Source organism: Piliocolobus tephrosceles, chromosome 4, assembly GCF_002776525.5.
Source record: "Piliocolobus tephrosceles isolate RC106 chromosome 4, ASM277652v3, whole genome shotgun sequence".
Taxonomy (NCBI): domain Eukaryota; kingdom Metazoa; phylum Chordata; class Mammalia; order Primates; family Cercopithecidae; genus Piliocolobus; species Piliocolobus tephrosceles.
The window spans coordinates 76,788,904-76,801,945 of NC_045437.1; the positions used below are offsets into that span (position 1 = coordinate 76,788,904).

The window sequence follows — 13,042 nt, forward strand, 5'->3', positions numbered from 1 at the left end:
AGGCCCGACTGTGCTAGCTAAGTGAACTTAAACATATTTCCCAGTCTCTTGGCATTGCAACTTCTTCACCTGCAAAGAGGAGATAAATAAATGCATCGCACAGGTTATGGTGAAAATTCAAGATAATGTAGATAAAGCTCCTGGCACAGTGCTGGCCCAAGGGTGACATGCAGAAAGCAGGGGCCATGTTGTTATTGGTATCACAGTACAAGAAAAGGCACGTCAGCAACAGAGCCTGACGTCAGATGTCCCTCTCCTCTTCCACAGGGAAGGTGGGACTCTATCCTGACAACTGCCCTAAATAATGTGCACCAAGAATGTTCCCTGGTGCAGGTCATCTTGCACTCTGACTACTATCTACATTAATTTCTAAAATATCCTATCCCACCAGCCTCTAGATATTTGCCCAAAACAAATGACTCATTCTGCTATGCTTTAATTCCCACGAAGTTGAACCTTGGAGAAGAGACAGGAACTGCTTGTTTTTGCATAAAAATGTTCAGGGCTCTATAGAACGGCTGCTAATGGAAATGGCTCAGTCTTGTGTTTTATAAAGCAGGCCTGCTGCATGCATAGGGATTCTGCTGTTTGAGCCACATCATCTTCTGCTTGTCCAGGCTGGCTTCACTTTTGCTGGACTCTTTCTGTCCCCCTGTACCATCTGGAAAGTGTGGCCATAGAGCGTGGTCTGGTCCCTGGCTTCCCTCTCCAAGAGGGTGCAGGGGCAGCTCCTGGCCCAGGACAGGCCGCAGGCGGACCAGGGCTAAAGGACTACTAACTCTTTTCCAGAGTAACCATGAGCGGTCTTAGACTCCAGGACACCTCTTGGAGGCAGGGCAGACTCATCTTCAGGTGGCCTCTCAGCCCAGAAAGTCAGGTGGACAGAGAAGGAGAGTTCTGAGAAGTCCTTTAGACCAGCACTGAGCCTGGCCTACATGCTCCCCTCGGGAAGGCGTGGCCCTGTTCACTTAGCCCTTCTCCCCATGGCGTTCAGGTCTGAATCCTCATGGGATCCACTAGCCAGGGATTGTGAAGAGTGATGTCCAGAAAACACTGTAGGACTTCGTAAGAGTCAGTACTTTTTCATCTATTGAAATTTAATATGCAAAATCCTGATTTGCATCATTTAATCTTCATAACAACCCTACGAGGTAGGTACTATTTTCATTTTACAGATGAGGACACTGAGCCATAGAGAGGTCAGGTGTCATGCCTGAGGTCACATGCTGGCCAGTGCCTGAGCCAGGATTTACACTGGGCTGTCTGGTTCCACTGCCTGTCACTCGGTTCTCCTCATACGCCCTCTGAGTTGAATATTATCTAGCAGTTCCCAGGGACTGATAGGAGCATCTGGTCACAAATCATAGAAATAGACCCTTATCTTCTTGAGTAGGAAATGACTCACTTGTTTCAAGAGGTTGAGGATGGGAAGAACTGTCTCTGAGGCCCATAGGGCAGCCTTATCTAAGGGAATGACCCCAGTGGGTTTGATTTTAAAAGCCATCCCTGGTTTAAAAGAAAACCTCAAGCACAGACTGTCCTTCCTAAGAATGGATCCTTCCTGTTCCCGGCTGAACTGTGAGCCACATCACCTGTCCTTTCTCCCGCAGTGATGGAGATGGGCACCAGGACAGCACAGACAACTGCCCCACCGTCATTAACAGTGCCCAGCTGGACACCGATAAGGATGGAATTGGTGACGAGTGTGATGATGATGATGACAATGATGGTATCCCAGACCTGGTGCCCCCTGGACCAGACAACTGCCGGCTGGTCCCCAACCCAGCCCAGGAGGATAGCAACAGTAAGCAGGCTCAGCCCAAAGCTGCGCGGCACCCCTGGGCTCCCTTCAGCCAGGCACGTGGGGGCACGCCTCTCTCCAGGCACCAACTCAGAACATCCCCAGCTCCCATCAACTGCTTCTCCATACCCGGCCTCTCTGCATAGCTGTAGCTTGTGTGGACAGCAGATATCTGGTAGACACCAGTCTCCAAGTAAGTCAGGACTGAGCTGCTTTGCATCTTCCTGAACAACCCTAGGATGCCATCACACAGGTCAGGAAAGCAGCCACACACTGTGGCTCAGTTCCCAAAGGGCTTGGAGAGCTGCTCCACCATCTTACCTGTCACCTTCCACCTTCCACTGGGAGTCCCCGAAAAGGAGCAGGATAGAGAGAATGGCACAGAAGTGGTATATGCCAGGTTCACAAACGCAGATGCCTGCAGGGGCCAGGCAGATAAGAAAAGGTCTGCACCAAGCCAGACAGGAGACAGCAGGGAGTGTTGGGGACTGCGGTGACCTGGAGAGGGCGTGCCCGTCCACAGCAGTGCACATGCAAACATGCCAGCACGTGAGCTGAACAACACACACGTGGGGGCCACATTCAGTCTCGGGGCCACCAGAAGTCAGTCTTAGATTCTGGTAACACTAATTTCCCTGTTTTCTACACATTACAGTCCAGAAAGTGCTGTAGACATTCGCTTATGTGAGGTCAAGCTTAAGATCCACCAGTTGGTGAACCCAACTGGTAGGTAATAAGAACTTTTATGAGGACAGAGTGGAGGGCAACTGTTCAAATTGATCTTTCAAAAAGCTCTGGGAGGACTGGCCTGGTCACCCGGTACAAGGACTCCAGGATGGGGCCTGGGACCAGCTCAGACATGACCCCAGGGCTCCTCTCCCAACACTGATGGGAAATCATGGCCCTGGTTCTGGGAGCTTGAGCCCTTCTGTTCCTCATGCAGCCCCTTTCCCTGCCAAGGCGTGGCAGTGGGTGTGAGCGCTATTGAGCTCCTGGCCTTTTCCACCCCACTCAGGCGATGGAGTGGGAGACATCTGTGAGTCTGACTTTGACCAGGACCAGGTCATCGATCGGATCGATGTCTGCCCAGAGAACGCAGAGGTCACCCTGACCGACTTCAGGGCTTACCAGACCGTGGTCCTGGATCCTGAAGGGGATGCCCAGATCGATCCCAACTGGGTGGTCCTGAACCAGGTGAGTATCACATGGGCGGCAACGGCTCAGCCTTGCCTCTCAACAGAGCCCTTCTGATAGTGGCAGGTCATGTTTAGAGGGTGCAGACGATGAGCCAGGCATTCTTCACATTCCTCAACAGCCCTATGACAGACTACTTCAATTATGCCCATTTTACAGAGGATGAAATTGTCTGCTACAGCTTTCATGATTGTAGCATCTTAATGATGGTAGCACTGTGGTAAGTAGCTGAGATGACTGCAATTGGGACCCAGGCAGTCTGACCCTAGAACTGACACTTCTGATCTCTGCAGCAGACTGCCTTCTGCATATCCTCCTCATTGTGTAACCAAAAAAGGCAAGAACAGAGAGGCTTAGTAGATTTTCCAGAGTCACAGAGCAAGTCACATTGATTAGAAGTATATGTTGTATGTTCCCCAGTTAAAGGCCCGTTCAATCAGCTTAAGTGACGGTCTCGGCAAACTTATTCCTATTCAGCTTTGAGCTTTTATTAACCTTGTTTACAAGCACATGCTTTCTTCGAGCACGTAACACAATAGAGCAACCATTCAGATGATGAAATCTTTATATGGAGGTCAGACATCACTGGCCACTCACTCATGGTGCCTGAGGTTTTCAGCCTCCTCAGGGTTACTTGACCCCTTCAAGACTGTTCTGAACTCCCTCACCTCTCTCTGCAGGGCATGGAGATTGTGCAGACCATGAACAGTGATCCTGGCCTGGCAGTGGGTACGTCCAGGGCCTCAGTTGCCACTCGCATAGAATTCTTCCAGCTACTAGTGGGGTTTGTCTGTTGTTCTAATCTTATCTGGTCCCTACAGGGTACACGGCTTTTAATGGAGTTGACTTCGAAGGGACCTTCCATGTAAATACCCAGACGGATGATGACTATGCGGGCTTTATCTTTGGCTACCAAGATAGCTCCAGCTTCTACGTGGTCATGTGGAAGCAGACGGAGCAGACATATTGGCAAGCCACCCCATTCCGCGCCGTTGCAGAACCTGGCATTCAGCTCAAGGTATTGGTGGTTTGAAGTCATTCATCGCCCTTTCTTCTGGACCCTTCATCTTTTTCCAGATATTGTGTTTTCCCATATGGCAGTTAATCTAAAAAACGGATGCATGTATGCTAACGTTAGAGTCAGGGAAGACTACAGCTGACCCAGGTAGGGCCTTGCCTTCATTCCTATGTACCAGCTACATTCTAACCTCTAATGGTGGGAATTCCAGCCTACGTGAGGTCAGAGAGAGGGAAGGTTTAGAGTGCACCTTCAGGCACACTGTGTGGGAAACTGGCTAATAAGTTTCATCGATAGGTCCAACTTTGTACAGGAGGGCCTGTGGGCTACTTCTGTCACTCCCGCTAGGACACAAGGCTCACTTAAGTAGCCAGACGTTTGATGGGAGCCCTCACTGGGCAAATGTAGGGAGCAGTGGATTTGCAGCAGGAACAACATGGAATGTGTAGTGGAATACTGGGCAAGGCTTAGTAGTAAAAGGTTGGGGTCACCTCCATAGATATGACATTTAAGCGTTTATGCTTTGTTTCGAATCCAAGGCAGCCGGCTGATAACCATGACTGTAACCTGGATCATCACTTCAGATCCAGGAAGCGGGAAGGGCAGTGCCTGGGCCCTGTCCTAAAACCTTGCTTGTGTCATCATCCAGGCTGTGAAGTCTAAGACAGGTCCAGGGGAGCATCTCCGGAACTCCCTGTGGCACACGGGGGACACCAGTGACCAGGTCAGGCTGCTGTGGAAGGACTCCAGGAATGTGGGCTGGAAGGACAAGGTGTCCTACCGCTGGTTTCTACAGCACAGGCCCCAGGTGGGCTACATCAGGTAGGTAGAGGCCCCATCTCCTTACCTTGCCCTAGAAGCAAAGCACCCTCTATTCTGCATCCCAGAGTCTTCACTTCCCTGAGCAGTTCTGACCTAGGATAGTCCCCAAGGACATGCCAGGACTTTTGTGACTGCAGGGTGGGGACCTAGAAAAGAAGTTGGGGAGAAGGCACTCAGACTCAGACAGACCACACGGACAGGACAGAAGGGCCAAGATGGGGAGAGAAGGAGCAGAGTTGAGGGGAGGACCCAGCGTTGTGGGGTTGGTGCATTTGGATGGCTGTGCCCTTCTGCCATGCTCTGAAGAGAAGCCTGAGGATGGACATGCCAATCAGTATGAGGTAAGAGGTGTGGCAGGGTCTCTTCTCCACACCCTCCCCTGTGGCACCTCTGGGCCCTGTGTAATCACTTACTAGTGAATGTTTCACCCTGACTGCACTACGCCCCTTACAGTCTGTCTTCCCTACTGGATCACAAACTGCATGAGGGCAGCACTTGTATCTTTTTTTTTTTTTTGAGACAGAATCTCACTCTGTTGCCAGATGGGAGTACTGTGGCGTGATCTAGGCTCACTGCAAGCTCTGACTTCCTGGTTCAAGTGATTCTCCTGCCTCAGACTCCCAAGTAGCTGGGATTACAGGCATGCGCCACCACGCCCAGCTAATTTTTGCATTTTTAGTAGAGATGGGGTTTCATCATGTTGGCCATCGTGATCCACATACCTCGGCCTCCCAAAGTGCTGGGATTACAGGCGTGGGCCACCGTGCCCAGCCGTATCTTATTATTTTATCTTGGTCTCCCCAGTGCCTAGCACAAAGCCTGGCATCTACTACACATGGCACGAACTAATCGTCATGTAAGCCAAAGTAGTCTGTCTTGTTTCTTTATAGGACTTTTTTTTTTTTTTTTTTTTTTTTTTTTTAGTATTCTTGGGAGTTAGGAGGCTTAGGGCTGTATCTTTGAAATGTAGATAGTGTTCTTCATTTGAACTTGCAGATCAGCACCCATCCTAGCCTATGTAGTATATTGAGGAAGGAGTACTGAGTGCATTCTCTTCCTCAGGGCAGGAAAACAGCCTCGTGGAAAAAAGAGAAAGTCATGAGGGCAAATCCATATTTTGTTTCTCTTTGTGACATTATGTCAAACGTACTCTTTTTGTTTCACAGTAAGATGATCATGTTCTCAGCCCTATTAAGCCCAATGCTCCTTTTTTATAATATTTTGAAATGCCCCCTTTTCCATCCCAAAATAGAATCATAGAAATTACAACCTACCTACACATATAATCTAGAAAATCAGTCTGAGCCCTAACAATATAATAGAGAAATAAGAATAACTTATAACAAAATAATTTAAATACTTGAGCACAGCCACACCAGAAGACAAAATGAAATAGACACTTGCACACATACCTAGAATCACTATGCAGGTGACACTCTAACACAGACTGTTGTGTCAGTGACTTAAATGTTACACTGGTGTTGATGACAGCAATGTCAATTTCTCAAATGGTGAACATTTTAGAATGTTAATTTTCAAACAAAGTACGCAGTAGTTTTCTCAATTTACCCTGGAAAATACAGTTTATATTAAAATGTGTGCAAAATATATTTGATGTTCACAAGTGAAAGGGAGTCAGGTTCTAGGCCCTGATAGTTGCTCTTTACCTACCCTGGTGTCTGAGGAACACTCCAGAAGTGTATAGAATGCAGGACAGGTTTTGATTGTTCTCTCTAGGGCATTGCACGCCATCCAGCATCCCTGGCTGCCATCACTCAGTGCCCGTGACAACCCAAAGTGTCCCCACAGATTCCTACAACTCTACTTAGGGAGAGCTGAATCCTGTGGAGAATCATAGCTCTGAGATTCCACTAAAAGAGAGAAATCAGACCAAAGGAAAAGCAGAAGTCTTTAAGCATGGTATATAGACAAAGCAACTCACATGACAATGAAGACACAAAACTTTCTCACTCATGACATCAGGTTTGGTTTGATTTTTAACTCAAGTTTGATAGTGTGCCCAACATCATGTTAAGCCTTGTGAGAGACAGAAGTTGGGAAGAAACACACCCCTCCAGACACACACACACACACACACACACACAAACGGTCCCTGCCCTCAGTGACTTCCAGTCTGGTAAGTAAGGGGGAACAGCTACAGCATAATCCAGGTCAGTGAAAAATGGAGCCTAAAACAGAGTAAAGACACAGGTGTGTATAAGAAGTGGGGCCCCTGGGCCTCACAGTGGGCACTTTACCCGGGTTGGATTTCATGGAGACCCCTCCGGCTGTGTTGTCCGCAGAGTACGATTTTATGAAGGCTCTGAGTTGGTGGCTGACTCTGGAGTCACCATAGACACCACAATGCGTGGAGGCCGACTTGGCGTTTTCTGCTTCTCTCAAGAAAACATCATCTGGTCCAACCTCAAGTATCGCTGCAATGGTAACGTGCATTCTCATTACTATTCAATATTGTTACTAGAATTAGTCAAATATTGCCACCTTATTTTTATACCGCACTTTCCCCCAAAAGCCCAACGCTCATACCACGTAGTCATTAAAACCTGATAGTCCCTGTGTACCAGAAGTAAAAAGCAGATCGCATTTATCCTATTTTATGCATGTGGAAATTAAGACCCACAGAATTTGACTGCATGGTTTAGGGTTTGGAGTTCAGTGAGAAATCCAGTCAGATTTAATTTACAGAAAGCCTTTATTTTTTCATGTAGTTAAAACATAATCATAGATGTAAAACCCACTCTGCCTGCTGATTTTCTGTAGGGCCGGGAAGGAGCACTCCTGGGCTTTAAGCCAACGGTTAGCAAAGCAGCCTGCAGGAGAAAATGGCGGCGAGGGCCTGCGGGGCCTCCTGGGCGGGCTAACAGCGCCCCCTACGGGATGCCTGCGCCGCGGGCAGGGGTCCGGGGTGGAAGGAACCTCGCTCACCTCACTGTGCGCATTCCTATTGCAGACACCATCCCTGAGGACTTCCAGGAGTTTCAAACCCAGAATTTCGACCGCTTGGATAATTGAACCAAGAGAGCAATCCGTAACTGTTTTTCCGAACACTAAAACCATATATTTTTAAACTTCCTTTAATTTTCTTTGTATACACTGTGGCTTTCTTTTACCAACCCAAATAAATAAAAATGTTTTATATGAATGTGGCAATAAAGGAGATCATTTTTTAAAACCGTGTTGCTCAGACATTGCTCTCGTGTGAGGGATCCCCGTTAACTTGCAGGGTGGTGGTTTCTTCTCAGACCCGGTAGCTGGTAAGATGAACCTGTGCGTGAATCACAAGGTCCAGGCCAGAGGTCTCATCTGGGGTCCCCCCAGTTTGCTCCATACAAAAGGCCTAACCGTTCCATGGTCACCTCGGCAGCTTCCTTATTTTGGCTAAAGGGTCTCGAGAAACACGTGTTCGGGGGGACACCTTCCCTAGGAAGGCGTTTTTCTGACCTAGTCCTGGGACAGATTTGCCCAAATCTTTCTGATGCTTTCCACCCATCCCACACCTTCCAGACTTCTATTCTGGCCCCTTCAACGTCATTCTTAAGCTTATTTATATATTTGGCTCCCCCTAGTGGATTATAAGCATATTGACAATAAAGGATCATGTCATCACAATCAATATCCCCACAGTACCTGGAATATGGCCGATAAATGTTTGCTGAATAAACGAAGAATGAATGAATGAATGCCTCTTAAGTGAAAGGACGGTAGAGTGTATATGATCATAAAAGCCCTCCTCAACTCAAAAAGTCACAACATAGCCTCTATTTGTGGTACCAGTAGCTGGATGTACAGGGCAGAAACTTGCCTAATTTGTACACTAGCCTTTCTTGTATCTCAGTTGTAAGTCAAAGATACAAGCAAATTTGTATAAGTTCTCTAGAAATTTAGTTTCAAAGAATTTGCTGTGTGGTTATAAAGTTTCTTATCCCAGAATTCCTAGAGATATATTAAATCATTTATGAAGAAAAACCACCACAGTTTTACCATGACTTTAACAGTGAGAAAATACAACGGTGCATGCATGAGATCTGGTGGATTTCTGGACACCCTCCTCTCATGTAGAGCCTGGAGATGTGTATTGCCTTGTAATCCAGGACATCTGATCTCCTACATCAAAAACTCCAATGGGGCCACGTGTGGTGGTGCTTGCCTGTGGTCCCTAGCACTTTGGGAGGTCAAGGCAGGCAGATCACCTGAGGCCATGAGTTCAAGACCAGCCTGGCCAACATGGCGAAACCTGTCTCTACTAAAAATACACAAATTAGCCGGTTGTGGTGCCACTTGCCTGTAGTCCCAGCTATTTGGGAGGCTGAGGTGGGAGAATCGCTTGAGCCCGGGAGGCAGAGGCTGCAGTGAGCCGAGATGGTACCACTGTACTCCAGCCTGGGCAACAAGAGTGAGTGTCCTATGGCTCCTGTATTCTCCCTGAGGCTGGTGGAAGGAGGAGGCAACCCACGCCATGCCCACCCCTGGGGCAGCCTCCCTGCTGTCAGCTGTGCAAGCCCCAAGAACACAGTATGTCCACAGGGAACAGACTCTCTTGGTTAAATCTTTTGTGTCTATAATTGTTTTAGAAACCATGGGCCCACAGGCGATCTAGAACATAATTCCATCCCTTAGGGAGCTTATTTCATTTTTGGGAAGACAAAACTTTTTATGCAAAACAAGAAACAAAGATGCATGTAGATCCAGCAGTGTGCTGAAGCCAGCTCCTACCAGCTCATAAGAGCCAATTATTCAAGTTTTAGGAATATTGTGAGCCAGTTAAACTGTTGGTAGTTTCAAATTGGCCATGGTGGGAGTATTTACACAGAAACTGGCAAACACTACAAATCAGGGCTCCAGAGAACTGGTGGTTAAACATTTATCAGCACACAAGTGATTATTCTACCTTGTCCTATTCCTAGTTGGCCCTCACTTTTTTTTGAAGCTGATATAGAAAACGTGAGGCTTTCAGAAAATACCTTGCATATTTTCTTCAGAAAATGAAGTAAGAAAAGTGAAAATGGATGGGGTGCTGTGGCTCACACCTGTAATCCCAGCACTTTGGGAGGCCTAGGCAGGAGGATCACTTGAGGTCAGGTTGGGACCAGCCTGGCCAACATAGTAAAACCCCGTCTCTACTAAAAATACAAAAATTAGGCCAGGTGCAGTGGCTTATGCCTGTAATCCCAGCTCCTCAGGGGGCTGAGGCACAAGAGTCTCTTGAACCCAGGAGGCGGAAGTTGCAGTGAGCTGAGATCATGCCACTGCACTCCAGCCTGGGTGACAGAACAAGACCTGTCTGAAGGAAAAAAGTAAAAATCAGGAAGCACTCGAGAGAAACTAGCCAATTGGAGACTCAGAGGGTGAGTTAGCAGGTGTGGTATGCTCTCCCCCCAGTAACTCCCTGGGCTTCTTGAATACTTGTTATACTCAACCTTAGCACAATGACTCAAATTCCTATTACAGTTCCATTAGGTTAGCAAGAGCCTCACTTGAATCTTACACTTCTAGGACTGAGTGGACATCAGTCTCTCACCAACTAGTATGAATTCATTCCAATGCCCATTCACCTCCTGACTTCTCATGGAGATTGAGAAGACTGAGGAGTTGGGCATGGTGGTGCACACCTGTGGTCCTAGCTACCTGGGAGGCTGAATGGGGAGGATCACTTAAGCCCAGGAGTTCAAGTCCAGCATGGGCAACATAGCAAGATCCTGTCTCTCTCTCTCTCTCTCTCTTTTTAAGTACTAGGGGAATGGGAGGCGTGACTGGGAAAGAAAAGAGGCATTGTCACTGTAGGGAAAAGACCATGGCTGAGTAGAATCCCATGGGAAGTGTGGGAGATCTCTGGGGGCAGGATGAGGACAGCCAGAGGAGGCCTGGGGGCATGGGAGCAGGTGTACAAATGGAGGTGCAGCCCTTTTTGCCTACACCCAAGAAAAAAAAAAAAGCTCTTCCTTCTCCCCATCCAGGTTATTAGTCCTAGGCTCCAGAAGTATTATGGTGATTATCCTTAGGTTAATTTTGGAGACAGGCTATAGAGTTAAAGAGAATGAGGAGGATATCGAATCCAGCCACCTTCTACTGAAATATTTGTAGGCATTTTTTATGGCCTAGGCTAGAAGATAACTGGGAACAGACTCAAGCAACAAAAAAGAATTTGGTCCAGAAGCGAGGCTGTGGGAAAAATAGATAATGTACAGCATGAATCTAGGGGTGAGAGGTGGGGTGCTCCTGCTTGGGATACACACCTGGGGTCCCCAGTAACATCGGGACTGTAAAGGGTGGCTCAACCTTTCAGTGGCACGAAGAAACCCCCTGCAGTGTCCACAGCTCCGCATCTTACAGCCCCACCCAATTTGGTCATAGGCAACCTCAGGTGACAGACACTCACCCCAAATTTCCTGGGGCAGTATAGTTGATGCTCAGCCCAAATTCCCTGGGGCAGTATAGTTTCCACAGTGGGTGAGGGTGTTTTATTCCAGAGAAATAATTCTAGTACTTTAGAATTAAGTACAGAGATGCTGAAGTCAATTGGACCCATCATCCTAATATTTTTGTGTGGTGTTGGGGAATTATGTTTGAGTATGTGGCAACGCACTTGAAATATCTAAGAGAATTTGGCATAATTAGAGAATGCAATAAATTGAACTTGTGATTCCAGTTTAGAATGCAGACAGATGCTCCTCACCTTAAAATGGGGTTTTGTCCTAATAAATCCATAAGTTGAACATATCTTAAGTCCAAAGTGCATTTAGTACTCCAATAAAGCCAAGTCAAAAGTTTAAGTCATCCATCATTAAGTCCAGATACTCCTCAATTTAAATAGGGTTATGTTTTGATAAAAATCATAAGTCAAACCATCATTAGTTGGGAGTTGTTTATAGTTGAATATCTGGTTTATCATCATCATCATTATTATTATTATTGAGACAGGATCTCACTGTTGCTCAGGCTGCAGTGCAGTGGCTCAAGTAGTCCTACCACCTCAGCCCTCCAAGAAGCTAAGACTACAGGCACATGCCACCATACCCACCTAATTTTTTGTATTTTTTTTGTAAAGATGGGGTCTTACTGTGTTGCCCAGGCTGGTCTCAAACTCCTGGGCACAAATTATCCTCCTGCCTTGGCCTCCCAAAGACAGTATTTGATTTTAGACTTGCGATTTTTAAGTCAGAAGGTAGGAGAATTTGGTTGAATATGCAAATATTGAGGTGATTAAGATAATTTCTCATCCATTATATAAATTTTTTAAATTTACAAGTTATATAAACACATAGGTAGGTTTCATCAAATGACAAAAAAATAAATTCATAAATGAAATTTAAATATATTTTTAATGTTACAAATTAGCATAGTATATTATGTCGTAAATTAATATATTATGTTTATAAATGGGATTTAGAGTGTTTAAGGAAATTTAATTAACTAAGTTTGCAAATGGGACTAAACATTAATCAAAGGCCTAAAAGTGATTATATATTTTGCTATAGAGTAATAAGTAGATTTGCATATTTATAGAATAAAGTAATACAATTTTTAAGTTGAATTTTTTAACTTAAGGTTTTGTAATTTGTAACTTTAATAGAATATTAATTTTAAAACCAAAGTCACCATAAATTGTGTTTTCTGTAAAAGACAACCTTTCCTTCAGGGATAAGGAAAGCCTCCTGCAAGCTCCACATTTTACCACCTCACCCAAATCATTGGTTAATAAACAACTTCAGTCAATTGACATGCACCCCAAATTTCCTGAGGCAGTAGAGTTTCCTTAGTGGAGAAGGGTCTTTTATTCCTGAGAAATAATTCTACAATTGTAGAACTACAGAGATGCTGAAGTCAATTGGACCCATCATCTAATATTTTTGTGTGGTGCTTGGGAATTATGTTTGAATATGTGGCAAAGTACTGGAAATATCTAAGAGAATTTGGCATAGAGAATGCAATAAATTCAATGTGGGATTCTAGTTTAAAATGCATACAGATGCTCCTTGACTTACCATGTAGTTACATCCTTGGATAAACCCACGGCAAGTCAGAAATATCATAAGTGAAAATGCATTTAATATCTTGATAAGTTCATCATAAAGTCAAAAAGATCTTAAGTCAAACCATTATAAGTTGGGGATTGTCTGTAGTTGAGTATTTGATTTCAGACTTGTGATTTTAAATCAGAAGGTACGGAGAATTTGGTTGAATATGTA

At 45.8% G+C, this 13,042-nt stretch overlaps 1 protein-coding gene across 3 annotated transcripts in view; it reads left to right on the top strand.

Moving 5' to 3' along the window:
• The window catches only part of THBS4 (thrombospondin 4), a 90,156-nt gene extending 82,133 nt beyond the window's left edge, over positions 1 to 8,023 (top strand). For 2 of the 3 annotated variants that reach the window (XM_023214941.2, XM_023214940.3), the window contains 7 exons: positions 1,611 to 1,804; positions 2,817 to 2,995; positions 3,676 to 3,724; positions 3,817 to 4,013; positions 4,663 to 4,835; positions 7,139 to 7,278; positions 7,807 to 8,023. In XM_023214941.2, the coding sequence (XP_023070709.2) occupies positions 1,611 to 1,804; positions 2,817 to 2,995; positions 3,676 to 3,724; positions 3,817 to 4,013; positions 4,663 to 4,835; positions 7,139 to 7,278; positions 7,807 to 7,868 (994 nt within the window). In that variant the 3' untranslated portion in view covers positions 7,869 to 8,023. The remainder of the gene's footprint in view (positions 1 to 1,610; positions 1,805 to 2,816; positions 2,996 to 3,675; positions 3,725 to 3,816; positions 4,014 to 4,662; positions 4,836 to 7,138; positions 7,279 to 7,806) is intronic. The other variant, XM_026454262.1, reaches the window with a different exon arrangement.
• Positions 8,024 to 13,042: the final 5,019 nt, after the last annotated feature.